Here is a 27529-nt window from a genome sequence, read left to right as displayed (position 1 = left end):
TTCTCAAGACTAGGCAAAGTTGAAAAATAGCAAGGTTGTAGAATTTTAACCCATCCCTTGATATTTGTATTAAACTTAATCAACAGGTTTTTCTCCCAATTCCCATTCTCTGTTTTGGAAGATAATTATTTGATTATTGCAGATGTTTTGATGGCGAGTCTCTTGGAAAACAATCACTGAGGGAGGAGAAATTAGGGAGAAAGCATATGAAATTTCCTATATCTACCACCTGCTATGAATTTGGTTCATTCTCATTTCTTTAAGTGCATGAAATCTTCTTTCTAGTGGCTAACCCATGACACTGTGTATAAGTAGAGGAAACGACGAAAATTGTTGAGGAAGGTGGTGCCAATATAATTCACAGTAATTTGTGGTAGTCCTGTGTTCTTATACTGGCTATAGAGAAATAGGGAGGCCAGGGTGTGGTAGGCTGAGGTGTAACAACAGACTCAATTATCATTAGAAATTCTGAAAAACACAGTGCAAGTTAGAGCAAGGCACATATCACCACAAGAGTAGTCATCTAAGGAGCCCTGAGAAGATTCTGCCTAATGTTCAAAGCCATGTGGGAGGAGACCTGGTAATGTTGGACAAAGTAGGGTTCATTCAACAAATCATTGACCACAATGTCTACGCAATGGTTGGTCCCCTCCTCCTCCTCTTTCAAATTGTGATTATTTGGTATTTTTTAAAATACAGAAACAAACGATCATACCCTTTTGTTGAATTGCTACCAGTCTTCATATATGTTGCGTGAAGAAACAGGAAAAGTAAGATTGATTTTAGCGGACTAAGGAATCACATCCTACATGAGCTGCAGTTAATCAGGAAGAGGATAATAAACACAAGGTAATGAAATCTAAATTAAAACGCACTTTCTGTTTTCTCTTCAACAAGAGAAGCAGTATATTATTCTTTCTCTAGTCTTCTAGTATTCTGGGATGGTGGTGCTAATTGATCAGTAAGATGATAATTAAACTTAATTACCTGCTATTCTGCCTTTTAGTCATAATAGAGGTAGAATAGACAAGAATTAACTGCATCAATTGCCAGAACAAATTAATCATCTTTTCAAAATTTCTCTCATTCTTACATCCAATGTTTATACCAAATACTTGATATATTCTTGTGTGTAAGCTAGAATACCTAAAAGAAAATTTTAATTTCACCCATGAAATAGAAATCCTGATGAAGTAGCATTTTGAAGTTCCTTTAACTCAGCAGTATGTTCCCATAAACAGTGCCCTAATCATTCTTCTTTCACTTAATATTAGAAGACTTTCCAGGCCTTGTCCTCATCCTATACAGACATAGATAAGATGTGTGAATAAGCTTTATTTTCAGCCACTTTGGTTGGGTAATAGATGGTAAGTGATTCTTACGCAGTCTAAAGGAATCACACTCTGATGTCTTTATCTTTTTCTCGATGTCTTTATCTTAAATGGGAATGTTTGATTTTTGCATCAATTATGGAGAATAGTTATGAAAGTGATTTATTCATTGAACTATGGAAGATGATGAAATCTATCACTCTAGTTTTGTGTTAAGAAAAATACCTGGTATGCTAGCAACTTGCAATGTGGTAGACACCAAAGGGTATGGTATAAAATAAAGAGGAAGAGGGCAAAAGCAGATTTCTCTGAAAATGAAGGAGTAATGTCTAGGTTTAGGCCAATCCAAGCAGGCTGATTTAAGAGTTGTTGAAATGAAGCCTTATTTTTATCATGTGTCACTGCTACCACTGCAGATTAGCTCTTTGTCTTGACTCTGGAGACCACCACCATGTGAGGAATTCCATTCTGCTACCACCTCAAGGTGGTTCTTCTAAAGCCAGTGGATTCTTAGAGTAAATCTGGAAAGAGATGTGTCTGTAGCACTAACTACCCAGTTCCCTTGCACAGAAACTGACCGTAACCACCCATAAAACAAGTATGATAAAACTCACGAAATTTACTAAATGCTGTTTACTTCCTTGTACCAAATATGTAAATACAGACCAAGAGGGGACCATTTGCTAGGTGATATATGACATATTAAGAGATACTCATTTATGTTCATTATGCTGTTAGGCGCTATGCCAACACATGTATATGTGAACACGCTTGTGTAGAAGCCAAACATTTAGAGGAGTGCATCATGGGCCCCTCATAATAAATGAATATATGGGAGAGATGAAATAACTAGTTTAAACCTAAAATTCTACAACATCAGTTCACAGACAATAGTGTACCCTGATACTGTCTTCAAGTAAATTGGCAGGTAAACTGAGACTAAAATAATTCTTGAAAGCATCTGTGCCCTTAGTTTATACGTAAGTTTTGATGTGACAGCCTCACTTTCCACATAATTTGGAAACAACCTGAATTAGAAATGAGATGCTGTAAACTCAGCAAGAATAGTAAGCTGGTAGGGCCCAATGATTGTGACTATAATATTTCATAATGAGGGAAAAGCTTAGTGAATAGGGTATGGAGTAATTGAACGTCTTCTTCTAACCTGCCAAACTTTTGAAAAATCGAAATTATCAACATGCATCAGATGATCAGTTATTTGACCTTGAAAATAATGTGAGAAGTGAACCTTAGAAATGTCAAGTGACCAAACAAGTATGTGCAGAAATTAACTTTTTTTATTATATATCATATAATGTAGTAGTAAAGTTTGTTTGAAGTGCATGAATAAAAAGTTAGTGAAATTACAGGAGGAACAATCTATATAGCAATAATAGGTGCATTCCCTGTGCATCTGAAAGAAAAAAAAAAGAGTTTTCACTCATTTTGGCCTAAAACTTAGTGTTCAGGTTCCCAGGATTCTGACATCAGAACCCGGATAACGCTGATTAGAACCATAGGGGCTTTACAATAAAAGCTAAAATATTGACCATATGATGGCAAAAAGTCTTATTTTGTGGTTAACTGATTCTCTTCTAGCTACTCTCTGATGAAGTTGGTGGCGCTGTAGAGGAGGACCGCCGCCTCCTGGACGAGGACCGGGACCGCTCAGCATTGTAGGTGACATGCTTGTCATAGTTCTCCATCTGAGCCTCAATGAAATCTCTCTGCTGCTGCCTGATGGTCTGGCTTATGAGCCCAGGGAGGGCGTGGATGCTACCAATCAAAGTCTCTAATTTTGTTTCCAAGGTAACAATCCTCTTCTCGAAGTCTTCACTCCTTTCATTTAAGTCGGAAATCATGTCATACATGATGTTCTGGGTCTGGAAAAGAGGGTTAAGAGGAATAGAGTAACAAAGAACTGAGGCTTAATTACACTTGCCCTGGAAGCAAACTGTCAACTCTCCGAGTTTGAGGGCTGGTCTTCTTTTGGTGACATACAATGCAACAGGGCATCAGCTAACTGAATACTTATTTTGCAAAGCAAATTTAGTATGTTTGTTCAATGCCAGGATTTAGAAATGCAACATCTTAGGCATTAGTTTGATGCAGTTGCAGAAAATGTTGTGCAGGTACTGCTGATGGTATGCCCAATGATTTTAGGTGGTGTATAGATACACAAACATATTTTAATATTTATGTATATATTTTAATGGTTGTTACAAAAGTTAGCACATCAAATTCATTTTGCAACATGTAATATTAATTAGGGCAAGGCTAATTTTAAAAAACAAGCAGATTTAAAGAACAATAAGAGTACAGATGGTATTAGGATGTAGCAGAAATTTTGAGGGTGGAATATGAATGAAGTTTAGGACAAATTGATTTGATCAAGTAATCTAGTAACTTAAAGAAATAAAGAATTTCTAAATATCTTTTGCTGTCCTATGTTACAAATTATATCTTCTCCATTAGGTCAAATAGCATGTTCACAGGTAACCATTGAGAGAATAAAAATCAGGAGAGACACTGAACTTACCAGTCTACCTTGTTGGCTATGGCTTAACCAGAGCTAAGTGGTTTGAAACAGGAAAACGTTTTTGCTGTCCTAGCGAATCTTGTAATTGATTGTCTTGATCAGAGGGTATTCATAACTCTGACTCCTGGTTATATTTCCAGAAGTAGCCCAGAGACAACGTGAGAGGACCATGGGGCTGATCAACTCAGAGCCAGAGAGGGAAGACAGTGGTCAAGAAGGGAAGGATGGGGAAGTTAACCTCAGCAGCCTTTCCCAAGTCTCAGACTCCTTCATCTGAGCCAAGCCTCCCTCTTTCTCATTTCCCTCTATAATATGTGCTTTTACCTTGCTTAGCAAGAGCTTAATGATGATAAATGCACTGATTAAATAAGGGAGTTACTATTCAGAACACAAGCACCTACTTTGAGTTTGGCCATGGAGACAGAGCATGTTAACTTTATTTTTACTACCTAGTCTTGAGACTATGTGAGCAATATCCATTCATTCAGAAAATACTGAACCCTTATGGCATGGAGACTCCTGCAGTCATAATAATAAGCATGGCACTAAAGAAAGAATTAGAAAGAAACAGCATCTTGCCTCATAGATATACTCTTGAAGTAAAATTATATATAATATATAATATTATTATATGTATTATATAGAGTAAAATGATATATCTTGTATATATATTATTTCCAAGTGGTCTGTTTTATTTTTTCATAAAAATACCCAATTTCTTTTATCATTTGACCTAGGAGTGATGTAAGAGCCTGCCCCATCTTTGTTCATGACATTCAAGCCTCATATATGTGTGCTGTCCAGCTTAAATGTATGCTATATGGTCTCCTAGGGGTAAGTTGTTAAATACTTCACTTATCATCTTCTATTTAGATCAAATATTCATCTTCAATATATTTATATAGTATGTGTTATTGATATGCATTAAAATGAATATAATTTAGTTATGTTATTTCATGAGACTAAGACAAATAGGTGTAATTTTTATAGATTATACTGGAAGCTTTATAAACGATATAGCTGATTTATCAATCTGACAACAGAATGTACAGGTTCGACTGAGAGTTGCCTTTTTCAAAGTATTTGTGTTAAAAGGCTGAACACTTACATAAATGCTATTCTAATAACTCCCTTCAAATTAGCTCAGAAAAATTCGGTATTGTCACTGTTGACAAATACTCATATTTTGAAAGTGGAGTTTACTTGAGACGAACAAACAAAAATCAAGCAGATAGATCTTACAAATGTGATAGAAGAATCTGGGGACTATTATGGTACTTTTAAAAAAGTGGTATGATTTTTAAATAATGAAATGGAGAAAGAATCATAAATTATAAAAAGTGATTACTTTTTTTTTGAAAGACAACTTTCATTTTGATGTAATTTTTTATATTTTTTTAAAATTTTAACTTTATATTCTTCTGAGTTGGCTTAAAGTATATAAAAAATAATTTTATTGATGAGTCCTATTTAGCCCTGAACCTTATAGCAAATCTAGGATGTAGTTCTGCACTGACAGGGATGAGACTGAACTACAAATAAGAATCCCAAAGGTATTGTTGCATATTCCACTTATGTTTCTTACTGTACTTCCAAATGAATTCAAGTAGGAAAGCTTTTAGAATGGAGTTGAATAACATACATAGGGAAAGAGCATATTAAGTAAGAGTTTTAGAAAAATTCTTTTAAGTGGGCCATCATTTTAGGGCTGTTTGTTGGTTTGATTTGTTAAATAAAATTTATTTATTTAACAAATAAATAAATTTGCTTCGGGACCTCCTCCCGAAGCATGATTAGTTATTGTGTAGTGGTTAATTCCAACAGACGCCATCACGAGGGCTGAGACCCCAAGCTTACCTTTGCCAGGTCCACCAAGGTATTTGCTTGGTCATTCAGTTTCCTCTGCTCCATTTTTACACTTCTTAATCTAAAAGACAGAATCTGAAGTCAGAAAGGTTCCTTTCTTTCTACGGCTATCATACGCCTTCCAAAGAGCATGCACAAAATTGACAAGAGCAAATAACTGCATGGATAATGCCTTGAACATTTGGGATAAAGTCCAAACTGGTTATGTGTCTGGTACAATGAGAAGCATGCTTCCCCAACACCGCAACAAGGAAAGGAGAGAGAGTAAGAGATGAGGTGTCCTGAGGACAACTATTTACCAGGTCGTTAAAGTTGGATTGAGAAAGGCTCATAAGGATTTAACCATATGAGAAAAGCCAAAACATTCCTTAAAGCCCCAGTATCGTGACAAATAGACATAGGAAGAAATATGCAAAGCAACTGGAATTTCAACAATGTTGGAGCAGCGAACACCTTCCTATGCCTACATGACTAGATACAGGTATTAGCCCTGTTTAGTCTGAAATGGATTGGGTTAGGTATTTGAACCTGATGAAACACAGTGATAAGTGAGATTCTTAATAGCAAAAATAAAACTTTTATTCAACCAGCAGCAAGATAACTCAAAACACATAATTCTCTTATTCTTCCCTGTATTTCACTTGACTTTTACCTTAAACTGCCAATGAATTTGAAGGGAAGCCAGACCATTTTCTTGGGAGAATTTCCCTTAATTTTTATTGTAGATAAAAGTCAGAGGACAATTAAAGTGACTGACAGATGAGATCTCTACTTGTAAACTTTCTTGCAAGTATCGTTGCATATATCTGATTAATAGTCAAAAATCTTTGCATCAAAAATCTTTCTGAATGAGAACTCTTACTATTCCTTATTTACTGTAATATTTCAACAAATATTTATTCAGGGCTTACTATGTACCAAGAAATTAAGATTTTCCAACAAGAGAAAAGTGGTTTATTGCTCTTTAAGCCAACAATTCAAAGCCATGCTCCAAAAAAGAAGCAGGTCTCTCTGAGCTACTTAGTGAAAAAGAAAAAAAAAAATCCCTGCTAACCTTATTACGATGATGAGTCATTTTACAAAGTACAGTGTTAATGCTGGAGAGGGTACTCTTTATTATTTTCCAATTTAAATTAAAGGTAATTACATAGAAAGGATAAAAAATTCACAGGGCAAGATTTTACTGCCAGGGAGATTTTTGTAACAAATGTTCACACTGCTCAGTGATTTTGTTCTGAAATGAGGATATCCAATATGTCACCAAATCTGCTCTACAGCGAAGATATAGTTCCTTCTGCCAGTAAGAGTTTAACTGACACCTGCCTACAACACGATCGTTAACAATCTAACACAGGGTAAGGTTATAACTTGTCATTGCGACTATATGTTTCTCTATTAGAACACTTGGAAGTAAGTTAATTGGCTTTTATGCTATTACAGAGATGGAATATGTTTTAGTCTAAAAGACACTTACAAACATATATTTAAATCTAATATGTTGATGAAGAATGTTTCTCTAAGTACTTGCAAGGGTTACAATTCTTGATGTGTGCCTTTTGAAAAAGCCAAAAAAAAAAAAAACCACCAAAAACTTGAAACACGAGTGGGTCATTACAGAGAAATGTACTAGAGAGAACAATTGTTTCTTCATGTATGAAATGAAGTGGGTTAGATTAGGACAGTGTTTCTGAAGTGCTGGATGTATAGCAACAGAGGTGTTCTAGATGATGAAGTGATACTCAAACAAGACATGAAACAATACTAAAACAGACGGAGAGACAGTTATTCCCTTTAACTCTCTTTCGATTCTTGATTATTACAAGAAAAATGTCTCAGGCTCATCCTATCCTGTTTTCATCTCCTAACACCTGGGAGCAGGATCTCAGCTCAGAGCTTTCTGCAGGAGACAGCCTGTGGCTAGACTTCAATACCAGTGTTTCAATTATCAATCCACGTTACCTTTACCTCTCTTTGCTGGGAGTGTTTTTTTTCAATCCATTTATGATAAGGATTTCTAAGTTTTCTTTTCAAATTTAAGTAAGTAATAGTATAGTTGGTACAGGAATGACTGAAGTTTGGGAACACCAGATCAGGAGCCTCCAGCAACTTGTATGTACAGAGAAAGTCCTGAACAAGTCCGGTAGAAGGGCCCATGCTGGATCCTTAGCCGAGGTGGGTACTTCATCTTCCAAACAATGGAGCCTAATCTACTGCTCTTGGATTACTATATTACGTTTCTGACAGTAGAATGTTGCCCATTTTATTTTCTCCTAATCTGGAAAGCTGACATAAAGCAGTCCTATTTGACTGGAATTCCTTTAGCTCTTGCATTGTTGATTCTTAGACTGCCTGTAATGTAGGAGAACTGGTAGAAAAAGCCTACTTAAGCTGCAGCTGCCAGAATAAAAGGTAACATGCAGATGTCTATTTTACTTTTTTCTCCCCAAAAAAGAAGAATAAGAAACATATGTTGATTTCTTCCTTGTGAACTTCACTTATCACAGGAAAAGATCATGATTTCGGATCACATTTCCATAGCAGCAATCAGACTACCAAAATTCACAAATAAAGGATCTGCTTGGGTGCATGCAGCCGGTATCAAATTCTGCAAATGTTGACAAGAGCGGCTCACACAACTTACTTCCGAGCTCTATTTTCATTTTGTTGAAATAAAAAGACAAAACAAAAGAAAAGAAACTGTAAAATATTCTGGAACAAAATAACACAGTGTGGTGTTTGGTTGTGCACAGGGGGCTCGATTCATTAGCTGGAAGCTCCTAATAAGATTCTGCAGGATTTCGGCATAGTGATCAAAGAGAAGCACTATTCAATTATATTATCATTTTTCTTCATTGCTACTGTACTTCCCCACCTGAAAGGACATAGCTTCCTCCAGAACTAGAGTTCAGAAGGAAGAACTTGTATAAAGTTATCTTAGCCTCTTTGATATATGATGTTCAAATAAACAATAGGAAATATTTTTGCCTAATATGAATGTGATATGGTTAAAAGGACAATATTCTAAACTATGGGATTATCATTTTTTTGGTTTTTTTAGATAGGGTACATCTTTTCTGAGTTGGGGCTAATTAGAAGCCTGGCTTTCTGAAAGGTGGGTAATCTAACACTCTGTTACAGAAATTATGTTTTTTGGATTTCTTGGCTCTGAGACAAGTTCACGTTGATTGATGAGTCTACAGTTGAGATAGCAGGATGAAAAACTTTAAAGTTAAAGCTAATATCAGAAAAAGTGTTAAAGTTATAGAAACAATGGTTCATAGCACTAACTGACGATACAAAAAGACAGATAGATTACTGAAAAGAGGACACGAGCCCGGAGAGGTAGGCATCCATCAGAGGCTAGAGAGGTCATGTGTTGGGGAAAGAGGCTATGAAGCTTGGAAAAGAGAAAGAGAGTTGAGATAGAGGGGGCTGATAGAACGGGAGAGAGCACTACTGAACAGGCTCTCAGGACAAATCAGGGAACAGGAGAGGCCAGGAGAGCTCTATCAAATGAACCTCTAAATTTTTCGTCAACTAGAGAGGTCTGATTTCACCCTGCGCTGACAGACAAGGCTGATGGTCTCCCTGTGTCTCAACAGTGGGCAAGGAAGGCCTTGCCCTTAGGAATCGAGCCCAATGCGCTTTCCTTTACGACTTCACTCCCTGAGTTAAAATGAAAGATAATTATGCATGATTAGAATAATCTAGCCAAACCCAGTCCACATAAATACTCAGTTGTACTTTTTCACAAAGTATAAGTACCCTCCCACCTCAAAGGAAACCCAGTAACTCCAAGAGTAATTTACAAAACACTTCAGAACATTTTTGAGTTGCTTGAAGCTCATCTACATTACAAGTACACTTTGCCACAGAAGAAACAGAAGAGAAATGTTTGAAAGAGGCAGAAGAATCACAAGTGGTTTCTTCCATTACTCTATCCAAAAGCGGCATGCTGAAAGACTCAGGTAACCTACACCACAAACCCCTTAGGATAGGTCAATACGCTTTGTGGCAATTTGCCAACTGCTTAGGGACAGTTTTGAAACTTGATATCCCTAAAGCTTTTTTTTTTATCATTTTATTATAAAAATTTTCCAACCTACAGCAAATTTGAAAAATTTTACAGTGAACACCCCTAAGTTGTCCCTCAAGTGTTTGTCCCCCAAAGTATTCAGAACTTAAGAGGTCTATGACGAGCTATATAAATATAAATATATAAATACCCACCACTTACAAATGGCTAGAGAATTATATTACAAAAACTGTCAAAGCATTTTTTTCATTATATGAAAATTTATCAATCGCATCAAAGGCAAATCATATTTCCTTATATATTGAACAGGTAGATTACACTGACAGAAAGGGACACAAACACGATCCTGGAGGAAATGGGATGTGTGGTTGCTGGACAGATGGACTGACCTCACTCACTTCCACGCCATCTCACACCCTTCACCCCCTTGGACACCATACCTTCTCACACCCACAAAGGTAAGTTTTCTTTTTAATATACTGAACAATATAGGTTAGTATTGAAACATTAAAAGTACAAAGAATGATTTATCCACAGTATACAGTGTATTACTCTTGTCTGAATGTTGGGGTTACTATGTTGTACAGTTTTGGGAGTGTAGGAATGACCACTCTGCCAGGAGAGTTGTGCCAGGTGACCCTTGAGGAGGAGGCCTGTCCTCAGACAGGCCTGAGGAAAGCAGAGGTGATGGCCCAGCATCTCTCAGGGGACTCACTCTCTTAGGTCTAAACTTCAAGGGACCAAGATGTCGAGGCCGGTGCTCCCAGGTGGTGGTACTTGGTTAAAAAGGCAGCTGTGAGCTCCAGGGATGAAGCGCCCTCCTGTGAGCCAAATCTAATACCATGTTCCTCTCTGCGTTTTTCCTTTTTACTCTTTCCCCGACTTCGAAAGAGTATTATCTTAAAATTCTAGCCTTATTTTTTCCTTACAATGGGGTAAAAAGCATAGTTATGTATCCAGTCAAGTCACAGAGCTAAAGGAGAAAGGATGTCACTTTGGTGTTCGTGGCAGCAAGGGGAAGAGCGTGAGTGAACAGCCGTGAGCAGCAACGAGGACGGGCGGCTCTGCCATGTGTGCAGAGGCCGCCTCTGTTTTAGATCTCAGAGGACCTGGATTTTATTTTCATTAAGGAAGGTAGCAATTTCTATAGAAGTAGATATGTGTCCATAATCATAGACATATTCCACATTTTCAGTGATACCTATTTATAAAGGGCAGTTGGATGGACAAGAGAAAGAGGAGAAGATGAATGCTTAGTGATTTCCCACAGAAGGTTAGTGTAATATATTACAAATGAATTGCCTAAATATGTGAAATAAAAACTCTACCCTCAGAGCTTGCTTGTCTGCTGTGCTAGTTAGCTCCGAGAAGACACATCTCACTGCATAATCAAGAGACCTAGTATTTACCCACCTTTCCATGATTACCCTGGTAGGTTGCATGAGAAAAGCCACTTTTCTGACCCACAAATGTGATGTGTCTGCTCTTCCCCATACATAAATGGCCTTACGTTAAGAGCAAGGCTGCATTGCATCATAATTGACACCCACAGAAATGTACTTATCGTCAGGATGCTGCCTGCTGGGGGAAGAAAGATCTGGTGCTTTCAAATTATCACTGAAACTTACTAGAGAGAGATTTGTACTTTAAAAGTCCATGAGAGTTGTATAACAATGAAATGGCATGAAAGACTTAAACAAACTGAATAATGGTGGTCTGGATAGTCAGAATAATGATAAGAGTGCAAGGTCTATAGGAACTATAAAATCTATAATGAACATGTAGCATATAGAAAATCTCCCAAGTCCTTATTAAAAACTAATTAAAAAATTCAAGTATTAAGTCAATTGTATGTGCTACCTTTACATAAAGATGCTTGGCAGCATGTTAAAAAAATCCAGATAGATCATAAAATGTTAAATTTTTTTCAAGATTTTGCAGTAGGTACAAACTAAACATTTTACAGCAAACTATATAAATAAATAAATACAATTTTAATTGAAATTATTGCTTCTAAAGAGAGAAACTGAGACGTAATTAATATATTAAATGATTATTCTCCCACTAATAAATGATTTTTAATCATAAAAAGAACTGAAAATTTTTCTCAGGATTTCATTTATGGAATTATTAAATTGCCAGATAGTGTCTTCTGGGAACAAACATGACAATGTTTTCTTTTTTCCTCCCTCATAAAAGAAGAATAACCAAGTATGAGAATTAAAACCCAGAGATACAAAAGCAGAATGACAATGAAAAATGGTACTTACTGATGAATAGCTTGCAAGAATTTTCGTTGATGTTTTCTTACTTTTGCATGATCTATCTTTTTTACTAGCTTTGTATTTTTGTAAATTAGCCATGTTTCCCTGAGTACATTGGCAGCTGCGTTTTTCACCTGTTACGAAAACAAACAAACAAAAATGCAGTTGATAAATTCCAGAGTAGAATTCTTTGCAACTTGGCTGGGGGTCATATTCTTCATCCCAAGGATCATAGTAACCTCTAGTTCTGTTTAGTAATTATTTCTCAAAAAATTACTTTTCTTTAATCTGTGCCTTTTTAAAAGCAGCTTTATCTGCCTAGGAACACCACTTAAATTGAAATATTAGGGAGCTACTGATATCTTTCTGAGCTAAACTCTACCCCATCAGGAACCTTTTCATTTGACCAGTTTTTGTTTTTTTTTTTTTTTGAAATCAAGAGGTGCTGATTTCTCCACCTTGTATTGCAATTGTTCTCCCCATGTTCTTCATTTCCCTGGAGAAAGGCAAAATGCCAAAAGGCCAAGGTTAATCTTCTCCTTTGTAAGCTTTCTCGGCATTTCTGGCTGTGCACTACAGGAAGGGCATGTTTCCACTGCTGAATGGACAAGAAGACCCAGTCCTCTAGCCTCCCAGAGTGACTTAGCCAATTGTATGCTTGTTAGCACACTTAATTGACAGAAATCTATGTTGTCGCGATTTTGTTGGTAATTTAAATATATGGCACTTCAGATGGATGGGACAAACCTAAAGCATGAAAGCTTTATAGTAACACTGCCAAGACCCACTGCAGCTGATGGAAGGTGTGAATACTTCTTGGTGATTTTCAATCACTTCCTTTCTTGATTAATGTCTTCAAAAATTCCTGGAAGCTGATAAAGGCTCAGCCAAGGACAGATTTTTCCTCTTCCTGGCCCACACTACAGGATCTGATGACCCAGAGCTTTTGCTTGGGCTTGTTGTTAGTTACTTATTCTAAGAAGTTGTTCTATTTAGTTCTTTTGAGTGATGGATCAAGGATGTTTCACAAAGAGAGCTGCAGGCTAGTGGGGGGCTGGGTGGAGGATGACAATTTTTTAAGAAAGGCAATGTGCTGAGGAAGACAGAACAATGAGCTGGGCTTGAGATACAGTTCTAAGTTCTTGACTTTGGACCAACAAAGTCAGGTCAAGGAGATTAGGTTGTAGGACTTTAGTTTTCTCTAACATAGGTTAGAGAGAATTATTATTAAAGTTTTGTTCAGCCCTTAGATTTATAATAAGGAAGAATCTTATAATTACACTAAAACTATGGGTCCAAGTATGTATGTATATTTTTTCACGTTAGCAAAGAAAGCATCAGGTTTTGTGGCTGATGGTGAATCCTTTTTCACAGTACTGAAAAGTTTTCTTTTTGAGTGAAATTGTATTGCTTGAACCCATTTTAGGAAAATAACTCATTTCTTAAAACTGCTTTTAGGAGTGACTTTGGTTTATAATGCACTTCCTCTGGATATTCATTAGACTCTGCATAGAGACCATTCACAGACCAACAGAAAAATGACTGAAATGTTAGATGCTGAGCACCAGCAGTGCGTAGAAGTCATATCACTATCATCCGTAGTGAAGTTAAAAGGTGTTCCAATTAATTCTTGGCTCTTCATTCTTATGGAAACATTTCTCTTCTTCACAGAGGTAGGAGTCACCTTTCAGAAGGCTTTTCCATCTGGCCCTTACGTCCTTTTCAGAGGTAAGGAAATAGATGTAGCATAAGTTGCTGAGGTTTGAGGACCTTGCATTTAAAGAGAGGAGTGGGAAGTGACTGGCCAGCACTGCTGGGGTTGGGATCGGCCCTTCCCTGCTAGGAAGCAGAAGGGCCGGTTAATGGAGGTCTCAGCTCTCTGAGAAGCTGTAGCTGCCCGGAAGACCCTAAGGGCCCTGGTGGATGCCCCACCCTGATTCTATCAGCCCAAGACACAGATGAGGAACCTAGACCCAGACTGATGAGGAAGCTAGAAAACTGGGCGAAAACTGAGTAAAAACTGACATGACAGGAACATAGCAGTTGAACATAGTAATGTTTGGATTAGAACATAGTTGTTGATCTTGGTTTGGGTTCCCATCCACAAATAGCAAATGCCAAATTACCGAAGTCTATAAACTTTTAAGTGATTCAAAGCTTGTCCTCAATGTATTTTAAAGGATTCTTCCTCTTTGGGATGGTAAGGGAACGTCTGAAGGGGAGAACCTCAGTTTCAGAGTTCAGTGAGGTGGGTGATGCTCCCCCCACCACGTCCCCAGCCTTATGTTGTAGGATGCATATTCACTAAACACACGTTTTAGTTGACAAGCTGAAAATGAAAATGACTCCTCATCTGAAAATGAAATCCCTACAGCTGCTTTTAAAAACTGTAAAATATATGCATTAATGTTGAAACATCCCCTTTCTAACTCCCTAATAGGTTTTCAAACACAGGAATAAAACTCTTAAAGCATCATATTTAACTGCCACTTTTCAAAATAGCAGCCACAAAACAGTACATCCTAGAATAGAAAAACCTAGCCTCTACCTAACGATCAGATGTGTTTCTAATAGTAGGTTTTTCCCATCCCTCATGGGGTTGAAAGAGAACAGAGGACAGGGAGAAGACAGGGTGGAAAGCACCTACTGTTTTACAGGTGTGAGCAATGGGGAATTGTTACATGAAAGTGATATGCAAACTACAGGAAAAATGGGGAGAGGAGAAGCAGCTCTATGCATTCGTGATCACTGAGATGAAAGGGAAGTTGATTTGGAAGAAGTTTCCTTGGTGTTCATAGTTAAGAATCCTGCCCTAAAATCATAACAGTGTAACCCTGGAGCCCCCACCACCCTTCCCAGGGCGTTTACAAACTCTTAGAGGGCAGGGGTTCATGTCACTCATCTTTGCGTCTCCCTAGCTCAGTGCCTTGGGCATAGCTGGTACTAAATAAATGTCTATGGTGTTGAATTTGGCACCATAGTATATATAATTTGCATCATAAACACTTCTAATTGTGAAGCACAGATGTGTATTTATCAACCAAAGGAGCCTCTTGAGAAGAAGGGTATACAGGTTAAGAAGAAGAGATATAGGGTCTAAATGGGTCAGTACATTTCCATTTATTAATTCAACAAATTTATTGAGTCTCTGCCACATGCTAGATACTGTGATAGTTGGTATAAATTAGGATTTACAGAAATCCCTCAAAAATTTAGTAGCTGTAATAATTCTAGTGCCAATTAATGGGCCAACACTACTATGAAATATAACGTATTTCCTATACTTCAAAAAAATAAGGGAAGTGAGAGGAAAGTCCTTCCTTAACAGGAAGCTCCCCCTCGTCTCTCCATTGCCCCCACCCCCAAACACACAGGGAAAAAGGAAAATAAGAAGATTTGCTGTACGTCACTCATGCTCAACTCTCATTCAAATCTTTTATCAGAAAATTTTTGAAAAGCATATTAATAATCAGATATTTTAATAATAATTTGAGAAAACAAAAGTCCTAAAAGCAATTTATAAAAGTAATAGTACTCATTCAGATGCCTTAAATCTCTTTCATAGGTACAAAGGACATGATATGTTATACTGCTGACTCATAGGTAATTATAAAATATTAAAGCCATAGGCAATAAAATAAATTTTTAAGTGTAACAATACTTTATAAACCACAAAAGCACTTAAAGCATATTGACTTTTAACTGAAAAGTTGCTTTGTTCAACTCTATATGATACATGTAATTAGAGCATTGTTTAAAAGGCTATTTTGTTTAGTTTTCCTTTGCTTTTTACTACTTTGATTCTTCTTTTTCAACCTTGTTTTTCTTCCTCTTGCCTCTCCCTTCAGAGGCTTTTTTTTTTTGTGAGGAAGACCAGCCCTCAGTTAACATCTGATGCCAATCCTCCTCTTTTTTTTTTTTTTTTTGCTGAGGAAGACTGGCCCTGGGCTAACATCCGTGCCCATCTTCCTCTACTTTATATGGGACGCCACCACCGCATGGCTTAACAAGTGGTGTGTCGGTGCGCGCCCGGGATCCGAACTGGCAAACCCCGGGGAACCGCAGCGGAGCGGAGGCACTTAACCCCTTGTGGCACAGGGCGGCCCCCTTCAGAGTCTTTTTTTAGTGCAGTATTTCCATTCTTCCCAAATTTGGGGGAAAGAACACAATCCCTCACTTAAGCAGGAGAGTTTCTTGCCTCTCATTCTGACAGCTATGGTAAAACGTTGCCACATATGCTGTGGGTGATGCCCCTAGGATGCCCGGGACAAACGCAGACAAGGGGAGGAAGCCCGAGCACCAGGGCGCCACGTGCTCTCAGCCGCCCCCGCACCAGCGGCTATGGATATGCTCCGGGTTCCAACCTCTCTTGTTAGCTACACAGTTTTCCTTTAGATCAGGTGCCCGGGGCTGGGTGGCTGCTGTGGCTGTGGAACAGGGCAAGGCCAAGGGATCCATTCCTTTTGTGTTTTAACTCACTGAGCTAGTAGCAAAGCACAACGTAAAAGCTAAAATAGAGTAAATCATCTAGAGTTTCTGTTCACTTGTTAAGAGACATGCAAGAAACAAAGTTATATAACTGCATAATAGTGTTCTTATTACGAATCTTATTGAGAATTCTTACCAGGATTAATATGTATAATTATCCTTTGTGGTACATCTACCTACTTTAAAAATTATGTCTAGGTTCTGGAATTGCTTGTTTTCAAGTTTCTTTCCAAAATGAAAGTATCCAGAGAGCCAAACTCCACGATTTCCTCTTGGTTCAGGCCTCAATGAACAGTAATAATATTTCCAAAAGATATAGCATGGTAAACACAGTGCCTCTGTAAGGTGATAAACTGCAAATCTATTAAGCATAGCTGCTCGTGTGTTACTAAGCCCAGTGACAAGTTATTGCTATCATGCTTTCATTTTGAAATCATTAGATTATTCCATGTCTGTGGACCTATTGGCCATTTTTGAATTGCAGAGTGTCATGTCAACTTTTGGAATTATATAGAACAATCTCCCTTAATGCTAGTGCACAATCAGTTGTGTGTTCTACTCTCAAACAGTATTTTATGTGGTTAACGTAGTCATACAGAGATATGATTTCTGTATAAAATTGTTCCTCTGAAAACTTGTCCAAGGTGAATAATTTTTCATGGAAATTGTTCAATTCAGTTAAGACACACAATGGAAGGCTTGGAAGGTTTCATTTTTTTCCTGGAAAAATAATCTATCATCTTTTATGTTCACACTGCTTTCTCTTTAGAGTGATATTAGGATTTCAGCATGTCTGTGACCATTACCCCTGTTGACCATCAGAAAAAACTCTCTCTTTATGTAGTGTTTCAGAGGATAGCTGTATTTTTCTCTAGCAATAAACAGCACCCTTGGATTTGTATTTTTAATCTCTCATCTTAGTAACTATGCATGATGTTTAGGTCTTTGTTTACTCTTGGTTATTCTCCAGAAATCATTCATGAATTATCATTCAGTATTTTATATTTTTCTTTAAAAAGTTAAAATTATAAATGGGCCCATTTAGAAGTTCCATAAATAACCAAATGGAATCAATTCCAAGTAAATGACACTCATTAAGTTGATGACTTTGTACAAAATAATGCAGAGAGGACTATAAAAGGGCTATTATTTTCATATATGGTATTGACTATAATAATGGAATGAGTATCATAAACCAGAAATTTATGTTTGATTCTAATGCCATTTTAACATTTGTACCTCTACTTAGTGACATCTTGCCAGTAAAAATCGATCATTCAGCAAGTCTGCTGGAGTGTCTTTCTCGGATCTATAAGAGACTCTGGTGGCAAGAAATACTGCCAAGCAGCTACATTTTTAAGAAGTAGTAATGGGGTAATAGAATTAATAAAGCATCATAAGCATCATACAGAATGTAAATTTTGAAACTAAAATCATACTTCTTACTGAAAAAGCTTTCTACAAACAATCTGATTTATAATGTAACATTATTTATAGGGTGTTTATCTAAAGTATACAAGAACTTACAACAGAAAAGCTGTAACATCAGGAAACTCGTTCAGTTTGGGGAAATGAGTCCCATTCAAGAAAATCAAAGAAAGGTCATTGAGATCCTATATCTCGATCTTGGATCCCTAGTCCTTTAAAGGGGGCCCGGACTGAACTTTAGGGGGCTCATGAGCAACATGAGCGAGAATACGGTACATTTTTCTGCCAGGCAGAAAAGGACAGAGCTTTCATGTGATTTGCCCAAGGAACAGTACTTTAAAATTCTCTGAGTTCTGGAGTATCATATTCAAGCTCTTTATTCTCAGCAGTTAGCAGAGAACCCTGACTATATTAGGTACACAGTATATTTTTTGTTAAATGAATACATATTATTCCCAGAAAGAAGGAAATTATGATAAATTCAGTATACTCAAAGAATATCTGTTAAGAGAATTTGTCCCAGCCTCCAAATTCCTGGGGAATAACAAGCTAAAGCAGTGGTTCTCACTGTGGGTGATTTTCTCCCCTTTGGTGACATTTGGCAAGGTCTAGAGGCATTTTGGGTTGTCATAAGCAGGGGAGAGTGCTACTGGCATCTAGTGAGTAGAGACCAAGGATGCTGCTAAACATCCTACAAGGCACAAGAAAGTCCCGCATAACAAAGAATTATCTAGCTGAAAAGGTCAATAGTGCTGAGGTTGAGAGACTCTGAACTAAAGTAACTGAACTATAAAACCAACCAGGAATGTCTCCCAGATGAAACTAGGAGACCTCTGAGAATCTCACAAAAATCTTCATCAAAGGCAGTATTTAGCAATGTTATACTGTAGATTTTTAAATCAAAGCTCTTGTCTTTCTAACTCCTAAAATGTTCCAATAATTAGGATACAGAATATCAATATCCTAAAGTAAATTTGAAGAAATTTCCTTAAAATAAATCTATATATCTGCTTATGAAACATGCGGAAATCTGCCTAAACATGCTAACTTGGTTTTCTTATTTGTGATTCTGTCACAATTTTTTCACTGCGATTTGCATGTACCTATATGGGCTATATGGTGTTTTAAAGTATTTTTCTGCCTAACATCTTAAGTGTGGCATTAACTTAATTCCTGTGAAAATTATGTATAATCATCATGATGAAATTATTTGGATTATAAAAGGGACTTGATGGAAGGCTTCTTTTTATATTGTACAACTTCTGACTCTTAGACACAAATTGTCCAATATAGAACTCATCCAAACAAGCACTCAATGAGAGACACACAACACCTGCTACCACTCTGGATTAGATGCCGACAGTGATCTAATGTGCATGTATTTTTATTTCCTAGTGTATCTTGAAAGTGCCAAGAACCCCAACCCTCCATTCAGCTCCTCATTGACCTCTCTCCCTCCACTCTTTTCTGTAACATTTAGAAATGCTCACGAGTTTGGAGAGCGAATTCAGGAGTTGGAAGAAAATAAGAGAAAACTGCGTGTAGCAGAAGACGTGCCAAAGAGGTAAATCCAGGCCGAAAGCATGGCGTCTGCAACTGAGTGGTTCTGATCCTTTAGAATTTATGTAGACCTACTAACTGCAATGAAGTCTCACAATAGTGTCTGACTGGTAAGACTTGGAAACATCAATTCCAATTGCCTTGCTAATTTCTAGTTCATAAATATTACCTGTATAAATAAATATGTGCAATCTGGGACTCATCTATTAGGAAGTATTTACCAAATTAAATATGATTACTTTTATACAAACAACCAAAATCAAGAGTGAGTAAAAACAGTGAAAATTGGAACTCCGCTTGAAATCTCAATTGATTCTTTTATGGGTAAAGTTACTAAATGACAATGTATTTTGTTATTTCAGTGACAGCCTGATTGGATTCCATTTTGAGAAGTGGTTACATCGCAAGATGACTCTGCTATAAAATAATTTTTAGTTATTTTTGACCTTGTTATTTTGGTGTCTCAAGTGACTATGAAGAGAGGCTAAAAATCTTTTTCTTTTTACAGGACTTTCTCCCTTGATAAAATGACTTTGAGCCAGTTACCTAGCCTCTGCATCCTGGCTTCCATATTTGTAAAATGGGTATAATGCTAGCACTTCCCTCATAAAGTTGTTGTGAGAATGAAACAAGTCTACTCATGTGATATGCTCAGAGCAGTGGCTGGCACAGAGTGAGTGCTCTGTACACACTGTGATTACTGTTTTCTCCCAGGATGCTATACCATTTTCAACATCTCTCTGATGGCCTTGAAATCATGAAATGGCCTCTTTCTGCCCCCACCTTTGGGTCCTAAAAGTTAATGATTGTTTCTTATTTGTCTTTGCAACTGCAGTCTTTAGAACAGAAACTGGCTCATAGAAATTGAGTAAAATATTTGTTGAATCGCCTTCCTACAAAATTTCTATATTACATTGACAGTGTGTTCTTTCCTATTCAATCCAATATTGGTCTCTTCTTGTATACTGCAAACTCGAATGTTAAGTACGCCTATTTACTTAGATTTATGAAGTCTGTTTTTATCTTTCAGTAAATACCCAGGTTGTCCAATTATTTCCTGACTTCAAGTTAGAAAGAGTCTATTCTTAAAATGTGAAAAAATGGAATTGATTCTAAGAAAGCCTTAACTTTAAACCATGTCATTTTAGTTTCAGAGGTCAAAATAAAACCCATATTGCCCAACAATGGAAAAAAAAAAAACCACAATAAACTTCGTTTTAAAGATACAGGGTGGTAACTTACTCTCTTAGTCAGCTGGGTATCCATCATGAAGTTGTGCACGTGCTTCTCTGCTTTGGTAAGTTCTAGCTTCCTTGCCACTACAGCTACCACCAGGGCTGTGCAACCAGCACCCTGAAAACCAGGAGAGAAGAGAACCCCGAAGAGTTGTTATTTGTGGTCTCAGTCACATTAAAAAAATGTTTGGCACCAAGTACATAAGTATTTCGAGATAAAAAAAATCACTGTAGTATTCAATGTCTTCAATAAATAGTACAGAAAATACATGGTCAATGAGCAAAGCAATGTGCCTTTAGAATGAGATTGAAAACCTTAGTTCACAGATTTTGAAAATGAAAGCATATTTGGATCAAGCACATTTTAATCATAAGAAATAAATGGTAAAAAAGCAAATTGCTAAATTTTCAGACTTAAAAACGGCAAATAAGTTATATACCTATAATAGGAACAAATAATAAATGAGTAAATTAGCATAAATGCATAAATAATTATTCTCTAGAGAATAACATTCCATAATCTTCTCTCAAGATAACACCAACAGGTCTTCCGGCCAATCAACTGTGCTATACCAGGAATGGACAGAGATGCATTATCTCAGCATACACACAATTCAAACCATTCCATGTGCATAACAGAAAGGATCACAGAAAGATCACAGTGATCAGAACTTGGAAAACAGAGATATGTGAAATGCTGAAGGTAAGAGGTAACCATCCTACTATTCTAGAGGTTTCCCCCTCTGCCATCAAGGTGCACCCATCCCAAGTTGTGAGGTGTGGGGGTCTTCTTGGCTAAAAGACCAGTGATTATAGACAGGGTCAGGAGGCAAGGCTATGCTGCCACAGCCACCTCACCAGCCCTGGGCACAGCCAACCCTCTGGTAGGGAAGGGGCCAAATAAGGAACCAAGTCCAGACCTCCAGACAGAATCTCAACTCTGAGAGGACCACAGAGAGTCGAGATTGCCAAGCGGTCTCAGTGGACAGATAACAAAGAACAAACGGTAGGGCATAGGCAGGAGCCCATGGAAGAGGGACACAAATAGTGCAACATTACAATACTTGAGGATCTTTCAACAGACTTGAATCTTTTTAAACTAGTTTTTAGTAGCACCCCCTATATGTTAGTCAAAAGGGTAGGGTGCTCACCAGATAGCTATCTAAGAGTGTCTCAAATTCCCATGTGGTAACCTGGTTTTCCTCATTACCAGTAGATCTAAAAAATCACAGAGTTATAATAGCAACTCTGTTGCTATTATATAAAACAAGTACACTTGCCCTGTCTTGCCACAACCTGATAATTACGATCATAGAGACACGGCCTTATTAATGAGCTGATATTGTTTAAATATTATATTTCCAGAGAGTTTGAATATCCCCTTCCATCTAAGTCTATGAAGAAATCTTAAAAATGTGGAGGTCCACATCTTAAATATCTAATACTGAGGAATGGTTATATAACTTACAGCATATCCATGTCCATAATATATTATGATTAAATATTTTAGAAATAAAATTTCAATAAAGACAATATAATGTTTAAATAAGCAAGCTAGAAAACTATATATATAATATGCTCCCAATTTTATTTTTTAAAAAGGATGCACACTGGGGAAGAAAAAAACAACTGGAAAGAAATAAGCCCAACTGTGAAAAGAAATTCTCTATCAGTGGTTGGAATATCAGTGACATTTTGTTCTTTGTGCTTTTCTGTACGGTCCACATTTTTTACAATGAATACATATTACTTATACAAACACATAATTATACATTTAAAAAGTGACAACAATTCGTGGTTTAAAAAAAAAGTTACCTATCTTTATTAACGTTAAAAAAAATTCAACCTAGGAAAATGATCTCTCTTCATGAATCATACTTTACTTATGTTTTATTATAATTAATTACAGAATTATTTTTATTTGACTTAATAAATGTAATTTAGCCATTCAGTTGCAGACCAAAGAAGAAAGTTTCGGGCTCACTGAATGAGTTGCTACCACAAATCTGGCGGGAGGAACAAGAGTAAGGAGAAAAGGAGAAAACAAGTACACTTGCCCTGTCTTGCCACAACCTGATAATTACGATCATAGAGACACGGCCTTATTAATGAGCTGATATTGTTTAAATATTGTATTTCCAGAGGGTTTGAATATCCCCTTCCATCTAAGTCTATGAAGAAATCAGTATCTTCAGAAATGAAGTGATATTGATGATATGATCAGAGAGAGAGGCCAGGAGGTATTTAGACATTATCTGGTTTAACCCTCTCGTTTTCGAGTTGAGACAACTACAGCAGAGTAAGTGATTATTCAGTTATGAACTTTGATGATCAATGATATCCCTTTACTTCACCACCCTTTACTTCATCTCATAATATCTTTATCTATATTAGGATCACATATATTATTATTTATGATCATTTCCATACCTATGATACAATATGAAGCACTATATTTCAAAGCAAAACAAGAAATTCAAATCACCTTATTTTATATGATAAACTCTTAAAGTATGAATGTTTAAAAACTGAGCAATACGGTTAATTGCCAAAATAAATCAACACTGTTCCTGTTTTATACCTGGTGCAACTTTTAAATCAGTAGTTCTTAACCTTGACTGTGACTAGAATCACTTGGAGAGTTTGTATAAGTCCCAATGCTGAGAGACCATGTGCCCAATTAAATCCTAATCTCCGGGGATAAAACATAACCATCAGAACTTTTTAAAGCTCTCCAGGTGATTCCAACAGAGTCACTTCTTTAGATGAAGAAGGATATGGAGGGAATATGGTGAACTCCTAAACTACTCTCTATTTTAAACAAGAGAATTAAAAGTTATCAGAGTCATTTACTTACAAAGACATTCAGGAAATGATAAACAAGGAAAGTAAAGGCAGAAGATAGAAAGTACAAGGTCAGAAATGTCCAGGCTGTGTGATGGTTACCCTGATATTTTGTGCAGAGTGTAGACAATGGAAGCAAGGTGATTTTTAGAGCTGCATACCAATGAAGAAGAATGGCCTTTGTAAGCATCTACACCTATTTTGCTGATTTTCAAACATCTGCCAGAGTCTAAATAGTTATAGCATACTGATGAGGGGCTAGCCTGAATCAATGGAAGGAATCAGTGGCCACTTGTGATAGTCACCTGTATCTATCCACTGCATGATAGCATTTGCTTGACAAGTAGAGGATCACTTGTTTCATGATGCTCCCAGGTACTCCTCAGTCAGTGATTTATGGGAGATTCAAGGGCAGTGATGGTTCCTAAATAAGCAGGGAACGTAAAAATATGAGGGGCTTCTACCGCTAGAGAGAGAGCTGTGAGTGGCAGCTGGCACTAGAAGTTGAATATTGTTCTCCTCTGGCAGGTGGCCACTGCTGAGATCCTTCTGGAAAGAAATCAAAATCCTAACAGGAGTGGAAAATCACTGGTATCAAGAACATTTGGAAGTCAAATTTTATTTGTGTTTCTTCTTGGGCTCTATTTTTTCCTGCTGCTGGCCCATTTCTTACTGAGTATTCTCAAGCTCACCAAAAGTCTTGTGCATTAACGTGAGTATCTTTGTTGCAAATCGGAGAAGAAAGTGAATCTGACAATTTACTAATTATTGAAACTATTACCTATATCCTTCATTCCACTATCCTAATTGTACCCTTTAAATTGTACCTCAAGAGCCACTTAAGGAATTTAGCCTTACGATTGTTAAAATACAGAGTCCTTTACTCCTTATCTGTAAGTCTTATTTTAATTAGGGGAACCATAAGCTTATAATTCCCCAGGTTCTTAACAAATCATAAGAGGATCTGATATGTATAGAATTGGGTTTCAAACTAACTTTCATTTTTTCTAATTTTTAGAGTTATGAAGCTGGCTCAGCTCTGAAAGCTTTCTAGGTTCAAGGTAAATTCCTACACCACATTAATGGGTATTGTAATTTAAGCAATGGCATGATGTTATTGTCCACTCAGTGTCTATTTCCAGGACCATTCTATTTCATAAAGTGAATAAGAATGAAAGTAAATATGCTTTTACAACATTTTCTCCAAAGCTTGTCATCATCACAATGGATGTAGAAACAGTTGGGACTAACATATGTTGCTCTCTGAAATTAAGATCCCTGTATGCCTTTAACTAGATGAGTCATAGTCCTTCCACCAAAGTCAGAAAATGTATCCTGGTTTACTTTTCTCCCATTCCATTTATGTTATTAGGAAAAAGCTAAGCAAATCACTAACCTGCTACTTCAGGATGCTCAGGCAACTAAAAACTAAACGAAGAAAACATAGTTTGTTTATGAAGCCATTATATTAAAAGCAAAGGTTTAGGTTTTCCTTGGCTAGTTTATCATCTTTCCTTCTAACAAATTAGATGTTGCAAGAGAGAGAAGAAGAGGGAGGAGAGAGGCCTTGTCCTTAGAAAAGATAAGTATTGAGAAGATAAGTTAATTAATGTTCATTACCCCAAGCCAGATCAAAGTGAACAGACAGATGACAATCAGAGAGCATGGCTATAGTTGAATCCCAACACCTGGAGAGTCTTAGATGCTGCCAAATTAAAATGTAGTGCTTTTCTCTAATATAGCACAGATATTGTAAGCCATGTTGGTCCCTAGACTGCAAAAGAAGTTTAGGTAGCTCATTTTCCCCAAGATCATTTATCATATACTGTTGGAAAAATTCAAAGAAGTGACATATTTTTACTTCAGATCACCTGGTTATGCTGATCCTACAAATAATTCCAAGAATCATTTTGAAAAAACACTTTGGGATCAACCTTTAATAACTTAAGAATATAAGCCTACGGAAAAGAGAAATTCCTTTAATAGCACAGTGGGGAAGGGTTTTGATTTTTTTCCTTATTAAAAAAGGTATCTGACAAAGATTCAACATAATAATGAAAATTATGATTTTTTTTGGAAATTCCAGAATATTCACTACCATAGAGAATGACTCTGCTAAAAAATGCTAATGTTAAAAAAATTCCAGTGTTAAATTAATTATCCTCCTGTGGGTCTTACTTGAATCTTACTTACTTACCTCCTGTGTCTCCTAAAAGGTTAAACTTCAGTTTGATAGCCAATTATTAAACTATCAGTAATTAAAATTTCTCAAAATGTAGTTAATTTGAAAAAATCATGCTTTTTATCTAAAATACACCTAAATTAATAAAACAGCTTTAAGATTAACTTTCATTTTAAAATATCAACTTGTCCTCCAAAAGGAAGGTAAAATGAGTACTTGAAAACATTGCCCATTTTTCTGTCCCTGAGGTTTTCTAGAAAAATAAATAACATTTGTACTGCACTTGCCTGACATAAATAATTATTCTTTCATTAAAATATGTAAAACCACCAATTCTGGCAAATAAAATTTTATAAAACACTCAGCCTTAATATTATATCCCTTTGGAGTTTTGTAAGATCTCTTCAGTTCATGAAAATCAACAACATTCAAGGTAATTTTGAAGACAAATTCCCTCTATCGAAATGCCCTACCTCTGAGTATCTGCAAATACAAGTTGATATTTGCCGATAGGAGGGTAGATGTCAATTCAAATGTCCTCATCCTAAGAAAGACAGGGGGAAGGTGGGTGTGGTTTTTTTGGGTTCAGTGATAAAACCTGGGCTTGGAAAACCAAAATCTGCTTTAGTGATTTGCCTGTTCAGCTCCCTTTTGTGCTTGGTGGTTGGAAAGAAGGAAGTGTTGCATAAAACTGCTCATCAACAGTGAGTCATTCCTGGGTTTAAATCTCCTTATTAGCAACAGTGCCAATGTGAGCACACGTATTTTAGAGACAGGAAGGGCAGCTCTGCCAATGAAAAGTGCTGAGAGTTTAGAAAAATAAGCGGAATTGTAGAGTCAACAAGTTGGATTCTAGAAGGTCACAACTTCCAGCTATACTTGCCAGTACCTGGAAGAAAGCAGCTGTCATATTTCTTAAGAAATTTTCTTAGGGAGAAGTGAAGGTCCACCTAGGGCATTGGTGGGGAATTTAGTCTTCTGACTGAAAAGGCCCATCATCCCCTCCTGCTGCTCTGCACAAAATAGAAACTACTGTAAGAATTTAAAGATACACTCTCCTCACTGGGCCTTTATTTGATGAGACTCAATGAACATGCCAGAAAGAAGCAGAAAACAAACAAAAAGTAAAGTGAAGTGTGGTGATGGGTTGTAATTAGTATTTTGGTGGTGAACATGATGTAATCTATGCAGAAATAGAAGTACAATGATGTACACCTGAAATTTTTACAATGTTATAAACCAATGTTACTGCAATAAACAAAAAAATTAAAAAAAAAAAAAAACTTCTTCAAAATTATTTGATATGAACACCTCATGTCAAATTATGTCAGACATATAAAAGTATCCTGGGGTTTTTTTGCTTATTCACACATGCAACACCAAGGAATGACTTCAGTCTAGTTTCTCAGGATTTCTACGTCCCCTGGCAGGGGGGAAAAATCCTTAAATGCAAAGACAGAAAGTAGCAGGAATATAATCAGACCTTCAGTTTAGCTCTCTTTAATACCAGCCATTCTTTTTATATAAACTCTGGCTAATTTAGGGCTGTGTTTGGAATACCCTCTGAAAGAGTTAACAGTGTAGCGTTCCCACCCTTCAGGATGAAAACTATTGAACTCTGACAAGGGCCTGAGTAGCCATGTGATCTTAAATCAAGACTCCTTACCACACGGTAAATTTGATGCTGACAGGATTATCATCAAATGTTCTCAGCCTAAAATGGTGTAAAAAACTGACTTTTTTTTTTTTTTGTTCC

The 27529-nt window shown here is 36.8% G+C and overlaps 1 protein-coding gene and 1 long non-coding RNA gene across 2 annotated transcripts in view; one reads left to right on the top strand and one right to left on the bottom strand.

The window, feature by feature from the left end:
• Nucleotides 1-2611: 2611 nt before the first annotated feature.
• KCNN2 (potassium calcium-activated channel subfamily N member 2) overlaps nucleotides 2612-27529 on the bottom strand; it is a 133010-nt gene continuing 108092 nt past the window's right edge. Inside the window, exons 5-8 of the mRNA XM_058538685.1 lie at nucleotides 20755-20865; nucleotides 12043-12170; nucleotides 5728-5797; nucleotides 2612-3214 (exon numbers count right to left, since the gene is read on the bottom strand). Coding sequence (XP_058394668.1) covers nucleotides 2927-3214; nucleotides 5728-5797; nucleotides 12043-12170; nucleotides 20755-20865 — 597 coding nt within the window. The 3' untranslated portion in view covers nucleotides 2612-2926. The remainder of the gene's footprint in view (nucleotides 3215-5727; nucleotides 5798-12042; nucleotides 12171-20754; nucleotides 20866-27529) is intronic.
• LOC131404241 (uncharacterized) lies at nucleotides 2996-10214 on the top strand. Its single transcript, XR_009219759.1, has 3 exons — nucleotides 2996-3140; nucleotides 4608-4704; nucleotides 10082-10214. It is a non-coding gene; the product is annotated as an uncharacterized LOC131404241 (long non-coding RNA).

Source organism: Diceros bicornis, chromosome 1 (genome assembly GCF_020826845.1).
Source record: "Diceros bicornis minor isolate mBicDic1 chromosome 1, mDicBic1.mat.cur, whole genome shotgun sequence".
NCBI lineage: Eukaryota > Metazoa > Chordata > Mammalia > Perissodactyla > Rhinocerotidae > Diceros > Diceros bicornis.
The sequence above is the reverse complement of the archived record's forward strand: the minus strand, read 5'-3'. Positions and strand labels throughout refer to the sequence as shown.